Below are 22,190 nucleotides of genomic sequence, written 5' to 3' on the forward strand. Positions count from 1 at the left end.
TTTCCCAACGCGCTACCCAAGCTCTCAAAATTCACCCATCTGAGCAGTGATGACGATACCACCACGGGATATGTGCATGTATCTAAGAGCTGATCAGCTCCAAACTGAGCTGAGATGTGGACTGGCCACAAAGGATAACAAAAAAGACCCTGAGATTAGCTCAGTGAAAAAAAAGACTCACTTTGGTCCTGAAAAGGAGGGCTGGGGCTCAGCTGTAGGAAGCTGCTAAGACTTCAGTGTAGTCAAGGCTGCTTATTTCAAGGGAGAGAGCGTAAAATAGGTTTGAGCCCAGCTGGAAAAATCTGTACTAATTAAAAATACTAGTGATCTCAGGGCTACTTCTGCAGACAAGGTAAAAACCCTTGACTCTTATTTTCTCCTTAACATTTCTTAAAGTGCAACAGAAAAGTCTTGATTCATGCAGAAGCAAAAATACATTCTTTTCCTGAGAAGGCCCAATTTGTTTCTTTGTGCTGTGTCACAGGATGACATTGCTCACTGTGACAGCCGCCCAGGCAGACAAAAATAGCAAGTTAGAACATGTCGCCCTGATGCAGCAGAGCCCAGAGACAGAAGGTACTTTGCACTGGTTATCACTGGGAGAATGTAGGCAAAGCTTTGGTTATCACATGCTTTTTATGGCAGGGACTGAGGCCGGGGGCTTAACAGGATGGTCATGACACAGCTTGAGAAGATGAAACTTTTCTGGTAGTTTGCAGTGCAGGGGAAGTAGAAAAATCCATTTGTAGCGACACAACTCCTAGAAGCAAATTCTTTATTACAAGATCCTGTAAGCATTCCAGTACAGATTTATCTCCTCCGCTGTAGCTTTGAGTTGATGAAAATGAACAAATATTTTTAAAGAAAAAATAAAAGGGAAAATGGACAGCTCTATAAAATGTAGTAGCAGATGAAATTTGGACAATGATTACATCAAAGATTAACATCAAACCACAGGAATTACACACAGTCCTAAGGCAAACTATGCAATGAATGTATGCAATTGCACTTGAGTCTGTACAGAGTTATGACACACACCACTGCCCAAGCACTCGATGTCCTGGGTCCCGATGGATATCTCTGCATGCAGAGCAGCAGCTTCAGAACCAAGGAATACCCAGAGTGCTGCTGTACCATACATTCAGCTTGTTGGGTGAGCGACCAGTGACCTAGCAGTGCCCAACTGACTGTTGTTCAAGAAAAAATCAAATTTCAGTGGTATCTGTTGTTTTGTGCTTCTCCCTTAGGTAGAAATCCCAATGCCTTTGACCACAGCACATCCACCTGCTGAGACAGAAAATGTGGCCTGATACCCTGATCCTGTCAAAGTCAGCAGAAATCCTGTGGTGAGTCTAAGCTCCTCATAATTTTTATTTCCCCCAAGTATGTAAAAAGCAGTGATATTGATTTTTGCTCCACACACCAATTCTCAAGCACTAGCTGTGCTCCATCATTATTCTCCAGCCCTGAGCATTTTGGTCCAAAGGGACTGACTGCATTGAAGGCCCGTATTAAATTAACTACTGGATCTCATCCCCATTTTAGTCTCTTGCACTGTGTTCAGCACCCAGAGAGATCAGATCTCCTAAATCAAGGCTCCAAATGACATTTTTGCGAGTTCCCTCTAAAGCACAAACCCCTCCTTTCCAGGTGGCAGCGACTAAGCTGTTTTCTGAACACCTGCTGTTTCTGTTCAGCTGCTGTGTGAACACCACTCCTAGTTAATTCCAGCAACATGAGGTTCCCCCCTTGCCTTCCATATCCTTACAGTAAAAACGAGTACCCAGCTGGACAGCATTTTTTGCCTTTCTGCACCCACAACTCCCCCTCCTGCAGCGCCTGTACAGTGAGAGATTGCCCTGCTTCAGGGGGAGTGTTCAGGCAAAAGAATACTCTTACCAGATCCATTGGGCTTTGGAATCCATTCCCTAAAAGGCAGGGGAAAAGCAAACCCTTGTTACGGTCTGCTCAGTAGGTCACCCTTAATCTTTGATTCAGTCTGCAATAAAAAATATTCTTTTTGTTGAAATATCAGATGCACAAGAAAGACAGTGAGCTACAGAGCAAACAGTTTCCATTTCTTTTCATTCAAAGTGTGAGATCCTGCAATACCCTGGAATAATAAACCTCTCTGACAGGCAGCTGCTGTTGTGAGGACAATTTGCTCTTTGTCCTCAAGCTGAAAGGAGCTCTCTGCTGTGCAGGAGCATTTTGCTGGTCCCTGGGGTGTACAGCTGGTTGCTTGCAGAGCTGCTACAGGCAGCAGGAGGCTTAGTGACCAGATAGAAGAAAACCTAGAAGTGTGCACAGGGTCTGGCTGAGATGGAGCTCATTCCCCACAGCAGCGCCGCGATGCTGGGCTGGGCATTGGTACCTACAAGGGGGCTGGTGACACACCAGTGTTTTGGCTGCTGCAGAGCGATGCTCCCACAGCATCAGCACTGTCTGTCCAACGTTCCCCCCTCACTCTGCTCTGCAAAAAAAGTTAGGAGGAGGGGGACAACAGCATTTGTTGTTATATTTGTCTTCTAGAGCAACCACAGTGCACTTAAAGCCCTACATCCCAGGAAGTGGCCAGACACTAAGACTAAATATTTATTTAATCCACTTTATTAAAATACCTTTCGTCTTGGCCAGTGTGGGTTTTTTTCCTTTTTATTTCCTCCCCCCACCCTATCCTGCTGAGAAGGGGACTGATAGAGCAGCTTGGTGGGCTCCTGATGTCCAGACAAGGTCAACCCTCCACAGTCCTTTTTGGCACCGATGTGAGGCACGAGACAAGGGCAGCTTTGTTTCCAGTGTGCTACAGCTACAGCAGTTACTAAGTGGGAAGCTCCTGTGTGAGTCATGGAGTGTGTTGGCTGCACTGCTTACCTCTTTATTTTGCTGAACTTGGGAACACATTAGTACAAACAATGGCTCTGGGCTTTGTCCCTGGCATTGATGGCCTTGGTGTTCCGTGGGAGCTGTCTCGTCTCCGTAAGAGGATGAGGGAATTCATCTCCCTCTCCCTACTTGGGACTGATGTGGATGACTGTGCAGGTTCCAGAGGTTCTTGTTCACGCCTACGTGAGCTGTGAACAGTACTAACCAACAGTGGTGGTGTGTTGTGGGTTGGTGGAATCCGGTGTCATCTTGGTGTAAGAGAAGGGTTTGGGTGAGGCAATACTGAAATGCGCCCTGAGGCGGCATTCCCTGGGTGGCAGGGTGTGTGGAAGGATTTGGGCAGGTTCCTAAGACAGATATCACCTCCCATAGCCTGGGACTTTGCACCTGAATAGGCAAGCAACCCTGGAAAACTGATGTGTCACCTGATGGAAGGGGGCCTGGCCTTACCCAAGTGAAAACCAGCAGCCCCTCACCCTGTACTGGGGCCTGGCCTGTGCCTATGGAGCCACAGTTCAGTGCTCTCAGGGGGCTGTGGTTGAGGCAGGACCCAAACAACAGGAGCAACTACAGGAATTGCCCCAGGAGTGCAGAAGGAACTGCGGTCAAGGAAAAAAGCAGGTCCGTATCATGGATTAGGAAGGAAGGAGGAAGAAGGGGAAAGGTTTGATCAAGATGCTGGTCCTCCAACAAATAAATTGGAGGAAGGAGTGAGTAAATTCAGACAAGAAGCAGAAACTACCCTGTCACTGACCCCATCGGAGCTTTGAGACATGCGGGAAGGTTACAGGACTCCAGGTGAGCAGATTGCTGCCTGGCTGATCCAATAGCTGGCTGGGATAACAGGACTGACAGTGAGCAACTGGAAAGTAAGGAAGCCCAACAGCTGGAATCCCTTCCTAGGAACTGGGGAATTGAGAGAGGAATTGGAAAAGAGGCAGCAATTTGCAGTCCCTGGAGATGGCTCTTCCCAAGTGTGAGGATGGTCTTGTGAACTCCCCCGCAGAGGGGACTGACAGAGATGAAGGCATCCATTACCTGAGAGAATCAGCAGTGCTGGGAGCCATCTGCAGTGATCTGCAGGAAGATGAGGTCTCCAAAGATCCAGAGGATGTCTGTGCACACAGGCCATGTGGAGGACAGCAATTCAAAGTGTCCCAGCATTGTAACAGCTTGGCAGCAATGTGCTGCCTGGGTATGGATACACCAGCTATGGAGACAGTGTCTTCTTGGGTCCAAAACTTTGAAGCTGATTTCTCTACCTCCTCATCCCTATGGGCCCCTTGGCTATCAGGGGTGCCCCAGTCCTCTCCTGCCCCAGGCACACGCTGCATGGTGCACCCTGGCTCTTCCCACGTGACCAGGGGAGCATGAGGAAGTGGGATGGTGGTGAGCTGGGAGCCCGTGTATGTGACCTGAGAGGGAACAGAGCTGTTAAGGGGCCACCCAAAATAATGGACTGGTAAAGACAGGAGGTGAGATAATGCCCAGGAGTCCTTCCCAATCTAAGTGTTTCTGTGATTGTACAAAAGCAGTAATAGCAACCACCAGTACATCTTTATCTAATCATCTATTTCACAGAATTTGCCTTATCCCTTTATAAAATTCAAAAGAAGTTATGGATGGACCCTCTTCTGAGAGGACAGCCACTATTAGGAGGAATAAAAGCCCCCAACTGCTTTTATTCTCTATGCAATCAGATAACCACACAGGGATAAAGCAAACAAAAAAAAAAAAGCCCCAGAAATCTCCAGTGAGAAGGAAAACTCTCACTTCATGTTACATCTGGGTCAATGTTTAGAAGCTGTTTTAGCTGCCAGGTCACTCCTCAGAGCACCTGCTCCTCATCTGCAGTGTTTTTCATTAGCAGTCTGCATTTAATACCACGTATTCAGCTTGGCAAGTACCCAGCACTGCTCATAAAAAAAATTAAATCTGTGTTTACTTGTCACGAACACCCCCAAGCCCTTGGTATCTCCTGTCTGGATAGATGGCTAGCTGCCCAAACTGAAAGGAGCAGCATTTAGAACAGGACAGTGTCTATGGAGCTTGTCCAAAGCCCTGCAGTGCCCCTCAAGTGGGTCTGACATTTGATACCAAAGCCACCCCCACAACAACTCTCTCTCCAGAGGCTGACTCCAACCCTTCCCTGTGCCTGGAGTAACTGCTGCTGGCTGTGGTTAACCCTTTGCTAGGAACTATACCAGACTTGCTGTTTTAGCAGGACACTGGCAGGAGGAAGACTGGCAGGTGTTCCTGCTGCAGCACAAACCAGAGCAGCTCTCTGAACCTGTCAGGTGCAATGTCTCCTCAAGTGCTTGGGAGAGGCTGTGTTTTGCTATTTTTGCCACAAATGGGTTGTGGGAATCTTCAAACTTGCTGCAGACTGAGAACCTGCTCTTGTTGGTACCAACTAAAAGTGCCATCCCAGCCTTAGGTAAGCCAGGCTGAGCCCAGGATCAGCAACCATTCTGACCCCAGGCAAACACCAAACCACAGCCCTGGGGAAAATCTGAGGACATAGAAGGAATTATGATTGTACAACAGTGGACTGCTCATTACAGAGGCCTGGGCACCGTACAACAGAGATTTATACACGCAGACTCACAAGCTCTCTGTGCTTATAAACTGCATATGTACATTATACACACCATGTAACACACCAAGTGATGGGACAGAACCAGCACACTCCAAACACCGAGTACCTAATGATGTCAGTACAACACGGTGCTCTGCTGGGTGCTGCAAGGTCTTCAACCAGAGGCAAGGAAAAATGTATGGAATGACTGCCTATGTGACTAAGTAACCCTGGACTAAAAGGAAAGGGATAAAAGTAATGAAGATAAGTACTTCACACTGGAAAATGAAGATCAGGGCAGGCACCTCAGAAATTTTTTTTGCAAGGTGACTTAGTATCTTTTGCCTCTTTTGATTTTACAGCTGTGTAGTTGGAAACATCTGTAGAATGAGAAATACTGCAGCAAGCCTGAAAAAAGACCAATTTTTCTCTGCCCATATTTCATTGCAACAGGGTGACCAAGAGGCCACAGGAGCTGCACACCTGATGTGAAAAGGAGGTAGGAGGTGGTCTGAACAACACAACAAGACATGCTGGGACAGATCTTCACCTGCTGCCAACATGTCACTGCAGAACATGTCACAGCAGCAAAATGAGCTGGCTCAGAGCTCTGGTCCCCCCATGCCTCGCTGGACACAGACTCCCCCCCAACAAGAGAAGTGGAAACACTTCCTTCAAGTATAAAACTATCTTGTGGTGTCTGAATATCTGACACCTCCTAGAAATAATACCCAAAACTAACAAAAATTACCTTAAGTTACGCTCTCTCCTTTCTCTAGCCTGCTTGTGACATTTTACGTCTCCCTGTATACCATAAAGAGACAAGGGAGATCACAGCTTACTCGGACAACTTCAGCAGAGGGCACAAAAATCTTCATGTATTTATGAAGAAATAAACTGTCTTACACATCAAATCTTGAAGAGTAAACTCTTTGAAATTAGCTTATTTTCTTTATTTAAAAAAAAAAAAAAGAAAATAAATTCAAGTTAATGACAGTCTCTGGGTATCAAAACTGCGTCTTTTTCCCTCTTTTGTGCTCCTGTGAAGCACTGACACAGCAAAAAGAAGACAGTGCAGGGGACTGCTGCATGGTCCACAGAGACTGTACAGGCTTTGGACCCAATGGAGAAAGGTTCCCATCTGTCCAACAGCACGTGGCTCCAGCCTAGTCTGTCTCCTTGGAGCTAGAGGATCACGGATGATGGCGGTGAGAGCATAAAGCCCTGCAAAGCAGCACTGTCTCAGAAGTTGTACAGCCACACCGAATGCCACTGGCATCAGAACCTAAACACTTCCAAAACTTCTGCCTTATTTTTCACCCACTTCTCCTGAAGCACAGGGGAGTTTTGGGTGGCTACAGCAGAGGAAGACAACAAGCCCTCTTTCTGTCTACCCAACAACATTGTGCGTTTGTTCCCCCACGTATTAACGTACAAGGGAGCCAGCATGTGGCTCAGACTTACAGAGCTGCCAGGTCACTAAGGGTCCTGGGGAATACAGGTAGGTATGGAACAACTGTGCAACCCCTCCAGCCTCAGGTGAAAGCCCAGAGCCTCGTCTATGTGAACAAAGTGATGTGCGGAGCTGCTGGGACTACAGTCCCAAACGGCTGCCTCGGTGCCAACTGGAATAAAGGCAGGCAGCAGAATAGAGTCAGCCGTAAGCAACAACGGGGCGTTACGCACCAAGGGAGCAGTGGCACCTTCTAAACACGGGGAACAGAAGAGATGGACAAGACACTGAGTCAGGCTATGAACAGATGGATATGTTCTCCTGTGTCCAGATGATGGCAGGGAAAGATGGCTGTGGCAGATCTTCAGGCCCACCTCCCACTGGAAGCGAAGCTGCGGCTGAAGGAGAAGCTGACCTCGCCGTTCTTGTACTTGCCCCAAGCTCCAAAGGGCACTATGATAACTGTGCAGTTGTCTTCAGTGCCAAACTGCACTGCCTGAAAGGAGAAACACAGTGTCAGCCCTGATGCTCCACTCTGGTATGCTCCAGAATTTTCCACAGGATATGCCACCATCCAGAACCGTGGTGAGACGCCGACCATTTCTGTCTTTGCCGATGACATATTCAGCACAGGAACAAGCTGCAGTTACAGTGGACTGTGAGCTAAGCAAGTGAATTGAACTGATGCCTGGCAAGGAGGTGGCGAGACCCAGGGCAAGGAAAAAAGTCCAATTCACTTGGATGTATGGTTGTATGCTTGGGGTTTTTTTAAACCAAAACAAACCAAAAAAACCCAACAAGCACATGGTGCCCTGGCATTACCTGCTCAGTGACAACGTGGGCAGCTTCAGCAGGATCATGGCACTGGCTTATGGAGTCGCAGATCTCCTGGCTGTTCACTATGAAGTTAATCCCATCTGTGGTAAGGACCAGAAAGCTGTCGTCTGCGTGATGCAACTGCAATAAAGGCACACAGAATGCACAACAAAGGGGTGAGTGCTGCAAGGCAGATTAACTGCCTTCATGTTGTTACACTCTGTTGCAAAGCACTTTTTCCAGGGGTACTGCCTGCTCTCCTGCTTTCTGTGCAAGGACTAACTGGAACACCAATTCTTGGCTAGCCAAAGGCTGCACCTTGAATCCTCAGGTACATCCATGGGTCACACAGACTATGTTCCCTGTACTGGAGGAGAGTGTCTTAAGGTGCTTCCAGTTCTAGGAAGCCAAAAGACCAGATCTATTACAAAAGACCAGATACATTATCCAGTAAGCAAAATTCTTTCTGAAAGCCAGGATTTCAAGTGAGACATCATAGCACTGCAGTCACCTCCCTAAACCCCTCAGGCCTAGTGGGTGGCATTTTTATTAGGGCCAATTGAATGTAAGTTCCCGGCACCCTGGGAGGTGCATTGGAAAAAAGTAACAAACAGAATGTGAGCTGAAAGGAGAGCCTTCCTGCCAAAGTGAAGGCAACTGTGCTGAATACCTTCTGGGTGGTTAATTTGTATTCCACACAACTACAGAGCTATGGTAAAATGCGTCCAGCTGCCCTTTCCTCCTCCCCCTTTCCTCTCAACTGTGCAAACCTTTACCTATTCTACTTTTTTTGATGGTGGCCCATCCATATCCCACCTGGTTCTCAGTGATGGTTCAGCGTTCACCTCAAAGTTATTCATTTGACCGCAAGACCCAAACAGACTAATTATTTCAGTAATAGATATCATATGTTATCTTTCTTCCCTTATCATGTATTCTTCTGTGAGAAATGGGTTTTAGAAGTTGATCTGGTTGAATCTAGTACCAGATTCTTTTCTGTCCTTTTAGTGTTAATCTGAAACAACTTAATTAGAATTGCTCTCTGGTTACTTTAGTAAAAAACAACGTGGCCATCAGGCTTCACCTGGGCTCATGTCGTGTGGGTGCTGCCACCTGCATCAAATACCTATGATGCCCCTTAGTCTGAATATTGCTGTCCCTGCTAACCAGACCTTCTTTTACCTGAACCCTTTTTGTTTCTGGCTGGGCTATCACACCACTGTTTTTAAGATCCAAATCTCCTATGCTCCGCGTCATTGCAAGTCTACCATTCACGTGAGGTCGTCCCAGACTGTTCCAGGAAACGAAGCCACCGCACTTCTTAATCCTGTCCAGAGGCACAAAAGGAGAGTGAACATGAGTTAGTGCTTCACACCATTACCGCCCTCTCTATCACAATTTCTGTCCCTAGCTACAATGGGGAATGAGGTATGGAGTGTCTAAGCTGGGAGACCAAGGGTTGGCTTTAGCTGTTAGAAGGTTCCATGGAAGGGATGTGTCTTGGTGGGATGAGTCCTGACCTGGGAATCACAGTGCATTTCTCCAGGTCTTGGTTCTAACTTGGCAGTCTTGGACAAGTCTGAACAATGTAGTCATGGCTCTGTACTGAATCTTAGTTATGCTGATCTTACTGCTGAGACAGTTTATGCTCATGGAGGGCTTTCCACATCCACAGTCCTCTAAATGGAACCCAATGAGTTAACTGGAGCTGTGCTGTTTACTGCCAGCTCAGAGGTGGCCTCAAAGTGCCATGTTCAACTCTCTACTTTCTTCCTGGCCCAACCCAGCAGCAGAACACAAGCCCATCCTGACTGGAGGCTGTGCTCTGGGAAGCCCCATCATCAGCCAGCAGATACCTTTCCTTCTCCTCCTTTCTTTCTGGAGTATGGTCAATGGTGAGTTTCATGGCCTTTCCCTTTCGGCACAGCAGAGCACGACTGTCTCCCACACTTGCCACCACCAGCTCAATGCCATCCCGGAGCAGAGCCACTGTTGCAGTGGTCCCAGAGTTCAGCAGAGTTGCTATAAATGTCATATGAAAGAGAAGTTTTAGCACTGCCTCAAAGCGTGGAACTGTTTATAGCAGAAACAGTTTCAACTGGTAAAATGAAGACAACATGTGCTCTACATAACCAGTAAGTCATTGCTTCTAAGTTTAAACTAAATCTACACATTAAACAAGAAAAAAAGAGCAAACATGCATGCATGTAGGACTGGGGAAAGAGAGAGAAAGTGGAAAGGATAAGTATTTCTGTGCACCAACATGGCTCCTTGCAAACAGGGCAAGTGGAATAAAAGCACTGCAAGTTACATGGGCATCCTTTCAGCCTGTAGCAAACAGTTTTTTCTGTCCCACTAGCTCAGCTCGAGTTACATTGATATTGTCCTTATCCCTGGGCACAGTGACTGCACAGGTAGCTCACCATAAAGGTGATGGCTCTTCCCTTCTGTTAAGTGGTGAAGCAGGCGATTGAGTAATAGTAATTGTAGCTCCATGTAGGTCACCAGAGGAAAAGCAATAGATCCCTCCTTTCCCAGTCTGTGGGACCCTCCCATTGCTGTCAGAGCTGTTACACTCCCTCTCTGCTTCTCCCAGCCTTGCCAAGGGAAGAAGGGTTCAGCCAACAGGCCACTGACCTTTTTCAGGGGGGAACACTACTCCCTTCAGATCCTGCCAATTTGCTGGAGGTGAAAAGGTGAAGCTGGATTCTGGGATTCTGCCTTGCCTCATGCCTGCAAACTGATGCAGTCAGGTGGCAGTGGCTGCCCAGACAACCTGCCCCGGGGCACTGCTGGGATCATTTACAGGGTGTAGACTGACTGCCTAGAGGGCAAAACAGTGCCCTGGGTGCTGTGCTCCTTCTCCTACAGTGAGCTGAGCTGGCTGACTGCACTCAGGGACCTTGGATTAACTTGGGCAAGTAAATTTAAGGGCATTTCATTTAGATTTCTACAATGCTCAGGAATAAATAGAAGTGCTTGAAAAGAAGAAATGTGAGTCTGCATATTTTAGAAAAGATCTGTAGTTTTATCTGCAGTGAAGAAAAAGCTTTCCTTTTTTTCTTTGCTTTTTTGAAAGGAGTAGTCCCATTTTATAGTTAGTACCTTCCCTTCCTGCAAATTCTGCAAAGGTAACCCAGCGAGAGTTGCCTGGAAAGCAGCTACTCCTGCTGACTTGAGCTATTACAGTAAAATGTCTGACCAGGACAAGCTATTGCCTGGAAAACATTTGCATTCACAGTCAAATCCCCTTGAAAGGCCCTCTGTGGGTCACCTGCATTCTGGGCTTTTCCAGTTGTTCCAGTTTTTCAAAGCAAGCCAATTCGAGGTGAGTTTTGGGCTTACTTAGGAATGTAAATCCTGTATACTTAGGAATGTATTCCTGTTTTCATGTCACTAACAGTTAAATGTCTTTCTCTCACTGCTTCTGCAGAGCTCAGCTACAACTATCTGGCCCTGCAGGCCTGACTCCGGGGAATGGAGACAGATCTGAGACAGGACTGTATGTTTGATCCCAAGGAATGCCAGCCAGCCCCATCTCTAACCAGCTGCCACCAAACAGCAACAGGAATGCAGCTGCTCTGGGGTCTTGACAACCTCTTTTCCCAACCCTATGAGGCCTCAACACCCTGTAAGTAAAACAGAGCTGGGAGTAAATTGAAGTGCACAAAGCCCTGAAAGGTGCATTGAGCCTTGTTGTGCAGTGAAATCAGCGAGTTGATGGATCAAAAGGAAAAACACCCTCACAAAACAGTGTTAACTAAGCTTGTGTTATTATTTAAAACAGGTATTATTACTGCAGCAAGGACTTGGTTTAGCTGTACACTGAACCAGCACGTCCATCGTGAACACTGGCCAAGTCAAACCTGGGACTATGTCACGGCTGCCATGCAGGCTGTGATATTCCAAACTAGGTGCCGGCAGCTTTGGACTGCTCAGGCAAAAACACTGACATCTTGTTTCTAATTTGAAGCAAGGACTAGTCTGGTGCAGCCTCACTTTGAGGCACACTACTAAAGTGGGATGCTAACAAGTATCAGTGTGATTAGGAATTTAAGTGGAGCCAGTAAAATACCTGTTTTAGCCAACAGTTAAAAGAAGTGAAATAAAGAACCTACATAAAACTACCTTTTTTTTTTTTTTTTTTACAGAAAATACATTTTACTTCGACATTAAAATTAATGCAGAATTGCTGCTACTTTCCCATTTCATTCTGTGGGTTTGGGACTATGCTGAGAAACACAAGATATTTCTGTAAAAGTTAAGATCTGTAGCCTTTAATTCATAGAAAACTGAGAACATTTGGGTGAATCTGCATATTTTGAGTGCAAACACGCAAAGAAAAGAGCTGCTATCACAAAATTAAGTGATGGTATTAAAGAACATGTCGGGATATTTTCCAGAATTGTGGTACTAATGGACATAGTGACTTGATAGTTTATTAGTTAAATAGCACTTCTAGAAAAAACACAAATGCTGCTCATGATCTCTTCTTGGAACCAGTTCATGATCTGGGTAGGGATGCAAGAACATGGATGCAGCATTATGTGATTTCTAGCACAACTCCAACCCACAGGAATGATGATGGGAAAACATTTCTAACACTTTACGACAACTGCTGCTAGTTTATTTAACAATACAAAATATGTTGCATCAGCATATGTATTGGCTTTTAACAATTAAAGAGTTTATTTTGTTTTCCTAACAATATCACTATAAAACTAAGATCTTTCAATAGGTTCTTAACACTCACTGGACAACTTTTACTGCAAGTCATCTCAACTAATGTGACAAAGAGGATGTGGGAACCTTCCAGTAGTCCAGGAGCTGGACTCCTTCACCTGGGACAAAATTAAGCAGATCTCTCTTTCCACTGAAGCCCAGCACATGTCCAGGGCCTCCAGTTCTAGAGCTGCTGACCAGGTACAGTGTCTGCCACAAATAACACGCACACAGAGGCAAATAGGAAATTCACCCAGGGACTTTGTTCAAACAAAATAAACCTGCAACACTGGAGATGAAAGAGTAAGGGCTGCAGAAGAGGGGAAGTATCACTTTCAGGTTTGCCTGTGCTGTCTGTGCAGGTCAGATGGGAAGCACTTCAGGCTTGCATGTGCACCTCTGGCCACAGATAAATCAGCCTTGGTGTTTCTGGGGAATTGCCACTGTTCTCACCCTCTTTCTATAACTGTGTGACAAAACCATTTTAAATTCAGCCAAAATAAAATCTACATTTTTTCCCCCCTGTAGAGATAAATAACCAACCAACAAATCAACCAAAGAATTTTATCAACGCTAGAGGGCCAGCTGCCTCATATATGGCAAGACTGGCCACTTTGAAGAACATCTTTAGTACAGAATATGGCCAAATCTTTTTCTTCTATTTATTTATTTATTTATTTATTTATATGTATGTATGTATGTATATATAACACCAAAATGGGGAGTCCAAACCAGTGCCAACTGAAATGGGGCCATCTTAAAGGCACTGAATAGAAGTATATGAATTGTTCTGACCCATGGGAAATATGCAAAATTAACACTCCTTTAATATTGTAATTAGTAGCTTCTAACTTGATTAGGTTATAATCAGGGTCCTTGGATTAAAAGGCTTCCTTTGCAATGTTGATGGATTTAGGAGATACTTAAGTACAATTTCTGCAGCTCTCCTTTTTCCTCAGTGTTGCAGGTTAACATATGTAAAGAAATAAAAATCATTTTTTGAATGGCAACTTGAAAAAAAACAACGAACCCAAACCCCACTACTTTTAAAATTTAATTATTTTTAAATAACTTTTGCTGTTTGCTCAGCATAAAAATGTTCAAGAGGTGCCTTTCAAACATAGATACACCAGTTAATACCTGGCTATGTTTTAATGAGATGGCTATTCCAGAAGTGAGTGGTCACTGTGGTCAGAGCTGGATGCACTGACCGTGGAGGTCGATGGACAGACCACCTGTAGTTTTCTCTGAGCAGTGGCTCACAGTGAACAGGATCAGTAACAATACCTTGTGTGACTGCACTGAGCCAGGAGAGGGTTTATCTTACATTTCTCCAGGGAAATGCTCCAATTCCCTCAAGCACAAAATTCACATTCTTATTTCAGTCCTTGCTGAGTAAAGCTATTCAGCCTTTACATTTTCAGTTTTTATGGCTGGTCAAAAATATCCAAAAATTCTGCCCATCTGAGGCAGTTGTCCCATGGACAATGACATTGGTTGGATGTAAGCTTCCTTTGCTGTGCCCTATACCTAAGTTTAGCTGTGACTTGAAAGTGACTGGATATATTTAAATGCGTGGAAGGGAATGAAAATGCATTTTTGAAGAGATACCAAACACCAAGCTCCAGGGCTCAGGCGTATCTCCAAGCTGTTAATGATTAGACAGGATTTAGGCAGAGGACAGATTATTCCAGACATGCCTACAGCAAGTTTCTTATGCTTTTGTGTGAAGCAACAGGTACAGATCACTGTCAGTGACAGTCTCCAGCAGGCCAGCACAACCCTCCAACAGCACTAGTGAACTGCATGCCAAACACAGTAGCAAGTACCTTTTTTTTAATTATTGAAAGCTCACAGTAACTATTATGCTATGTGTTTTCCATCTGTAATTTCCAATATTTTATAATTGTAAAGTGACCTACAAAGGGCCATGCTCTTGAAGACATAGCCAGGGGCTCCAACAAGGCACATGTCTAGTTCTGTTAAATTTGTGCCATTATGTAAGGTTTTTACCCCTTAAATAGTAAATATGCCTTTAACATGCAACCTTGGCTACAGGGATTTGTCCCAGGACTTAGGTTCCTTCAAACACCCAGGTACACACTCAGGTCAAATTTGTCTGTGTGTTAGCAAAGACCTGGACATCCTCAACATGCACTGTTTTTTGTTTGTTTTTTTTTTTTTCAGACATAGTGAAAGGAACGAGCCCTGGAAGGGCCATTTACTGGAACAAGACGAAGCTATCATTCCCCACTTCATCAGCTGTGGCCAGGTTTCTAAAGGAGGTCAGTCTTGGGGAGCATCCACCGTATCCCAGACACACCATTACACAACCAGCCACCATCTTCAAGATATTCTAGCAACTGTCTGGACTGTCACATCTAGAATAGCCACAATTAATCAGACATTTTGCTGGCAAACTCAATCAGTTTGGAATTAGGCTTCTAACAGACACATGCCAAGCACTGAAATTTTATGTAACTTTCAAAACATGAGCAACAACCAAAATATCCACACAAAGCAGTCAAAACATGGTATTGAATTATTTTAGCAACAGATATGCAACAAGTTTAATCTGTTCATAAATCCGTACCCTGTTACTCCATTCTTTGCCTTACAGCTTGATTTTCAGCCAAGAGCACTGGGCACTTAGATCCCACAGGCTCCTTCAAGAGCTTGCAGGTGCTCAGCCTACCTGAGAAACACTGAGTGCCTGCCAGAGTGTGGCCCCTGTGGATGTCTGACAACACTTTTACCTTCTATTTTGCTTGACCTCAAGCTTTTTTAATTAAGAGGTCTTGTCCAGTATCCTGATAACCATTGCATAAGTTTGCTGGCATTAGGCAGCACCAGTTAGTTAAATGATATGAAAAAAAATCCTACAAGCAGTTCTAAAATGCTCAGCTTGCTGCACAACTTGTCTATGAAATATTGCTCTAATCCAGTTCTGTAAGTCTCAGGTACAAAATATTCTAATTGGAAACCATTTCCAGAATAACAGAATAGTATATCAAACACAGTTTTCAATCCTTCTCCTCAAGGAGCCACTCTGACACTTAACAGAGGTTACTGCAATGAGCCGAACCAAGAGCTGTCCTACTCACAGGGGGGCAGGGAGGGGGATGAACAGATCTTCATGTTAATGAAAATTTGAGGTTCTGATCCAGGAAAGCACATAAACTAGCATTCAAATGCTGTCTTGGACTTGGGCTTTTAAGAAAACATATTTGCAAGGAGGCTCTAGGATAAAAAGCACGTCTGCTCTACTGATGAGTCTCTCATGAGCTCAGTTAAAACTCACCCCATAGGTCAAAAGTGACTCTTGACTTTTTTACCACTTAAATACAATGGGAAAATGAAATTTATAGATTTAATACCTTTAAGGACTGCATTTCGGGACTGAAGAATTTTTTCCTGATACCTTAGCCTGTACCAAGGAAGAGGAAAGGTATGTATCCCTCACAGTGCTGCAACAGTCAGGCTACCTGTCCTGCCAGGAAATAATTTGAGTCTACCTAGATTCATCTAGCAGTTAAAGTGCAGGAAACCATTCCATTACTCGATTGTAGTCATTCCCTGCTTAAGAAAAGCAGCTTGAGAATACAGTATCACTTCAGTCCCTAGAGGGCTTGTTGGTTTCCAGTCTTTCTTGGAGAGAAGACTTCTACAGTTTCCATTCTGGAACAACCTCAGTCATTTTTCCAGAGCCTGCACCAGCACTGGGACAGGTTTTTTGTTTGTTTGGGGTGGCAAAGGTGGGTTTGGTGGTTGGGGTCTTTTCATTGTTGTGGTTTGTTGGTTTTTTTTTTTTTTTAATTGGCCTTTTGTTTCTTGGGGTTTTTTTAAGATTGGCTAAACTGACTCTCAAAATTTTACTTATGGCCAAGAAAACTCCTGTGACAGAACTGGGACAGGCACCTCTATCTCCCTTCCCAAGTTACTCTCTATAAGCTCCAGTTGCTGGAACTGGAACTTCAGATGTACTTAGTCTCTAGACACATACACAAGAATTTCATTAACAGCCAGGATTACGGAGTCTAAAAGGGCTGGTGCCAGCTTTACCACAGCCTTACCACAGCCAAACTTGTTTTCCTCTTCACTGCTTTTTTCCCTTTCACACTCAGCTACTCCTGTGATTCTGTTTGTGCAGAAGCAATATCAATTGCATTAATTGTGGCTTATGTTCCTCCTCAGGTGCAGCAGCCAAGTTAGAAAGGGGAACTTTGACACTGCTGCTTTTAAACCACAGGAATAACAGCTTCAAAACAAACACACAAACATATAAAACCACCACTTCTCCCACACACAAAAAACCCAAACAAAACCAACCCCCCCTCCACATTTCTTGCACAACAAAATTATGGTCCTTGCAAATCTAAATTGCTCTTTGCTACCTTGACAAACACTGTCCTTGACAGAATCACATTAAGAGAAATTCACTAATGATTACGCTAACGTTCAGATTCGTTACTCCCACAGTAAATTTGATTGAGACTTTCGGTAGCTATTTCATTTTAAGGAGGTAAACCATAATTGTTTCATTTGCAGTTAAGTGATCAGAGCTAAATCCTGTGTTAAGTTAAACTGTTTTCAAGCACTTTTCTGGACATTTTACTGCAATACTACTGAGCAAATAAGACATGCTGTATTGTCCGCACCCATATGAGTAGAATATCTTTTTACCTACCATCAGCAGAGAGATTAGCATGCCTTTCATAGGCTTTGTTTATTTCTAGAAAAGCTTTGCTCAAAACATTCTCCAAGTTCTCCTCCTCAGCAAGAAATTCCCTGGAAACAAACAAGCAAACAAAAAACTAAACTTCTCTCCAAGAAATACACATCTTGATCAATTTGCTTCATACTCCTATCTCCTCCTTGCACACATTGAATAATGCTGCATTTCAGTGAAAAGGTAACATGGTTTTACTAATGACCTGCACTGGAAGCATAATCTTGTGATTCTGCAAATATGTAAGTTCCTCTTCCAACATCCAAGGATGGGATAGAGAGAAAAGAGTGTAAGCAAACTGCAGGTCAGCAATCACAGTGACCTCATGTGAAAACAGTCAATTCACACTCTCCCTGTGTTCCCAGTCATTTCCTGGATGGTGAGTACAATTGTGTTTTTCTCTTGTCTTTGTGGGCTTGCTCCATAGGGCAGGCACCACGCAGAATAAGTAGTTCATAGCACATCTGTTCCACCTGATGCTCCTGCTGTCCCGTTAGGACAGGTGGCTACATAATCTAGGAAGATTAACAAGGTAAAACCCTCCAATTCTCTCTCAGTCCTAAGGAAGGAATCTCTGCTGAAATTTATTTGACACACATTCCCTTGATGTGCACTTACTTAATATATTTTTCCATGTACTTATCACAGAAGTCAGCTGCTGCTGCCCCACCATGTCCATCGTACACTGCAAAGTACAGGATATCCTCCGTCAGCTGAGAATAATCGAACCGGTCTTCATTCTCCTTGCGCTTCCCGATGTGGCTCGCGCAGCCCACGTTGGTCAGGCTCACTTTAGGAATGGGCTTCCCATACTTTATGCTCGGTGGGAGGAGAATAGGCTCATCAATGCGATTGTCCCAGATGCCAAAGGTGTCCCATGTGGTCGGCCGCCCGCTCCCGTCCGGATCGAAGCGGGAAGCATGGCGCTCAGAGCTGGAGACGTAGCAGGCGCCCGCTGGGCGTTTCTCGTCTTGCAAGAGGCGGGATGTGAGCACGGCTCTCCTTCTTACTTGACACCCTCCATTTCGTACCAAATTAATTAAAGTAGCTGTTGACATAACTTGTCTTCACAGAGATTCTCAGGGTAAAAAGATCAGGAGCAAAAGATACTGCAGCTGCTGGAATGTCTTGGAGAACAATGAGGAAACTGATCAGGAAACAAGAAGCAAGGGAAAGAGGAATTTTCAGTTACATCATTTAGGAAACAACGTCACCCTCAGAGCCTGCTAATCATGCCAAGCGCAGCTCTGCCTGGAAGCAAGTCCAGGGCGGTCTGTGTGACTCACTGACAAACTATCCTACACTCAGCAGCCCACATCTAACCCGAGTGCTGCAGGCAGAACAAGGTAAGGCATTCCTGCTGGCCACCTGCAAAATGACATCCCCAATTTTCAGTGGTTGGGGTGGTTATGATGGACCAAATGAGAGTGATAATGACTTTACTAAAATATGAGTATGTGAAAATATGAGATGTGGTTGTGATGGAGCAAATGAGAGTGATAATGACTTCACTAAAATATCAGTACGTGAAAATATGAGATAAGGTTGTGAAAAATGAGCTTATCATACATGCTTTCCAAACATCCGCACTGTGGCTCCCCGGGGAAAAGGGGGAAGAAATGTATTTGCTTAGATTTTAAAGCGGTTTTTCATCTGCACAGGATATTCAGTTCTGTCACGTTTATGGAGGTCTTGAACAATACTTTTCAACACAAACCTGCAAAGTTAATTGTGATTTTTTTTGTGCTAAGAATGACCACTAAGAGTGTATCCTTGGACATCCATAATTGCGCCCACAACCTTCCTCCTCAAACAAATCCCATGTAGCTATTTGCTGTTCTGTCTGGCCTGAGCCCTGAAATGGATTCCTTTGGCTAACAGAGGCAAGCAAGATCTTCTACTGGCTTCTCAGATCTCTTTTGCTGTCCAGATAAATTAAAACATTCGCCTTGGCTCAGCACAGACAAAAATTCACTAATGATGACTCATCTAGTATGCTGAAAAATGTTCAAGATTGGCTTATTTGAGCTTTTGTAGAGAAATAGCTAACTCAGTGAAACTCTGGGATGCAGTTTGTGGTAACTACATGTTGTTGCACCAGAGTAATTTGAACAGGACCATCAGATCACTGTAACTAATCATGCAAAATTTTAAGTGAGGGATTTCTAACTTAATTGCTTAAAGTTTGCTGAGAGCAAAATTATGAGTGAAAGGTATTATATGCCATAATAAAGGAACTAAAAATATCCAGGCTTACGGTGAATGCAAAAAAAAAAAAAAAAAGGCACCAGAGTAGTCTGACATAATCTAGCAGCAAAGAGCAACACGTGTACCCCAGAGACATTGTAATTCTGGGCTGGCTCTGGTACTTTCCCCAAGCCAGTCACAAGTGTATCTGTAGATCCGAAATATTTTTTTAAACTGTGTTTTTAAATAGCTACATAAAATCCGTGTGCTTGTAAAAAACATGCTGTCAAAGGTAACTTAGGAAGTGGTTGCTTTAGTAGAAAATGGCACTGACACAGCTTTTGGGAGGTATTCATTAAACTTGTTCACAGCTCAAAGCATGTTGCTTTAGATGCTCTTGGTTTACCTTTCATGCAATTTCTGCATGGAAAGAGGAAAGGTTTCTTTACTTAGCACTTAAAAGTTAACTCCTGACTTGATAAAAGGCTGAATGTTCTGGAAATCACTGTTGTTGCATCAGTTAAATGTGGAACCACTTGGAATGTTAAGATTTTCCATTTTACTGCAGGGTGATGGCAATATCACACCAATATTTCAGTGTTCTTACAGGTATTTAAAAATTGATTTACTTCCTCCAGTTTCTTTTTCTTTCCTGTTATCCTTGAATCGTAACAACAGCACATTAACTTCCTTCTGTGAAACGCAGCACGAGCAAATTGAAAGCCTGCCAATTAACAAAACCCACACTCGTTTTCACTTCTGTCAGTTTGAGAAGAGAACATGAAATGCTACTTATATTTAGATTCCCCTGTATCCACAGCATGAATCAGAGGATCAGTCCAAATTCACAAGCTAATTAATGCATTTGTTCCCTATCAAATTCAACTCTCAGAAGGCCTCTTATTCCAGCCAAAAATAAATGCTGACGACAGTTTTGGTTTTCAAGCCTCTCTGCAAGTCATGAGCAGGAACCTGCTCTTCAGTTTCTGTTATGTAAACAGTGTTGCTTTTAGCTGGACATACAACAGTCTGTGCTTTGCTAGCTGGTATGTCTGCAAACACGAACTGAGGTATTGAAAAGGGAGGGGGGGACTGCTGCTAAAGCCAAAGTGCAAGATGGACAGTTCTAGATGGAAATCTGCTTTGAGGCTCTCCATCTGATCTTGTTCACCTGCACGCATTTAACTCAGAGAAACAGTTCCTGCAGGCAGGAAGGGAAATAGATAGCCTAAGGCAGTGAGCGATTAAAACTGTAGTTCGACATGCGTGGTGCCCCTTTTTACAGGCTGGCTGCTGCTCCGCAGATGGAAATTTTCCAGGCTGCCAGAAGCAAAGGGGGGGAAAAAAGGGAAGCCCGGAAGAAAGCGAAGGCATGCCTGCTGCCCCGGGGGATCCGACGTATGTGAAAAGGAATGTACAACTCCAAGTGCACTTGCCTCGCGTGCCTTCCAAGCCCCACAGATGCCGGCAGGACCGAAGGGTACGTTAACTGTTATGTTAAGCTCGACTTAAAACAGAGGGTTGGCTTGTTGTTTTTTTTTTTTAAATCGGTGACAACCTAATCTCGCCCCCCCTGCCTCGACAGCGAACTGCACACGTACAGCACCAATTTAAAGACGACTCCGCTGCAATACACTAATCACGAATGACTAGTTTACTAATCACAGAACCGGGTTTATTCTGTGCATCGTGACAAAAGCTGCGCGGCTCGTCGGGCAGCGCCGTTCAAGCCCCCGCTCCCTGCCATTCCCAGCCCCGCTCCCTGCCATTCCCAGCCCCGCTCCCTGCCATTCCCAGCCCCGCTCCCTGCCATTCCCAGCCCCTCTCCGTGCCGTGCCAGCCCCGGGGGAACAGCGGCGGCCCTGCCCCGGCCCTTCCCGCCCAGCAGCCGCAGGGAGAGGCTTCCGCGCCGCGGATCCCGCCCAGCTCCCCGCGGCGCCCTCCCCTCGCTCACCGCCAGCCCCGGCGCTGCCCCGGGGGCCGGCCCGGCCCGGCCCGGGGAGCGGCAGCTCTTACCTCCTCCCGCGCCCGGGCACCGGCGGCAGCGCCCCAGCGGTGCGAGAGCGGCGCCTCCCCGGCCGAGGCTGCGAGCGCTGCCCCGCTGCCGCCGCCGGCTGCGCCCCGGCCCCGCCCGCCCAACCGGCCCCGCCAATCGGCCCCAGCGGCGGCGGCCCCGGCGGCCGAGCCTCCTCCACCGCCCCCGCCCCGCCCCTCCAGCGGGGCTCCGGCCTCCGCCTCAGGCGGGAGAGGGGCTGCGGCGGGGGGAGGAGGCGCGAATGGCCTTGGCCGAGGCGGAGGCGTCGGGCTGGTGGCGGTGTGCCTGCGCAGCGCCCGATTGCACAGAATCACGGAGTCAATTAGGTTGGAAAAGACCTCTGAGATCAAGTCCAGGTTATCACCTCACACCACCGTGTCAACCAGACCATGGCACCAAGTGCCACGTCCAGTCTTTCCCTAAACACCTCCGGGGGTGGTGACTCCACCACCTCCCTGGGCAGCCCATTCCAATGTCTCCTCACCCTTCCTGTGAAGAAATTCTTCCTAAAGTCCAACCTAAACCTCCCCTGGCACAGCTTAAGACCGTGTCCTCTCATCCTGGGAGAAGAGGCCGACCCTCACCTGGCTTTGGCCTCCTTTAGCTGTCGGCAGGTGGAAGCTCCATTGCAGGGACAGCCGAGCTGTGCCTGCAACTGCTGCCCCTGGGCTGCTCAAGAGGCCTGGGGAAACAGCGATGACGTCTTTACGGAAAAATACATCTATAGATTCAAAACACTCTTCCGTGCGCCGCTCAGAGGTGGCCGCTTCTACGAGAAAAGCCC

General features: G+C 45.7%; 1 protein-coding gene across 2 annotated transcripts; it reads right to left on the minus strand.

The window, feature by feature from the left end:
- Window positions 1-758: 758 nt before the first annotated feature.
- Window positions 759-22,096, minus strand: PPM1K (protein phosphatase, Mg2+/Mn2+ dependent 1K). Of its 2 annotated transcripts, none has more exons than XM_017820115.1 (7): window positions 21,991-22,096; window positions 17,803-18,331; window positions 17,143-17,243; window positions 9,590-9,755; window positions 8,916-9,060; window positions 7,740-7,874; window positions 759-7,413 (listed from the first exon to the last, which is right to left on the minus strand). In XM_017820115.1, the coding sequence occupies exons 2-7, from the start codon at window positions 18,240-18,242 to the stop codon at window positions 7,282-7,284; spliced, it is 1,119 nt and encodes a 372-aa protein (XP_017675604.1). In that variant the 5' UTR covers window positions 18,243-18,331; window positions 21,991-22,096; the 3' UTR covers window positions 759-7,281. The 2 variants fall into 2 exon arrangements, with proteins under 2 accessions (XP_017675604.1, XP_017675603.1); XM_017820114.1 differs by lacking the exon at window positions 21,991-22,096 and adding an exon at window positions 21,388-21,475.
- Between the last annotated feature and the right edge of the window lie 94 nt (window positions 22,097-22,190).

This window comes from Lepidothrix coronata, unplaced genomic scaffold (assembly GCF_001604755.1).
Source record: "Lepidothrix coronata isolate B3197 unplaced genomic scaffold, Lepidothrix_coronata-1.0 Scaffold79, whole genome shotgun sequence".
NCBI classification, from domain to species: domain Eukaryota; kingdom Metazoa; phylum Chordata; class Aves; order Passeriformes; family Pipridae; genus Lepidothrix; species Lepidothrix coronata.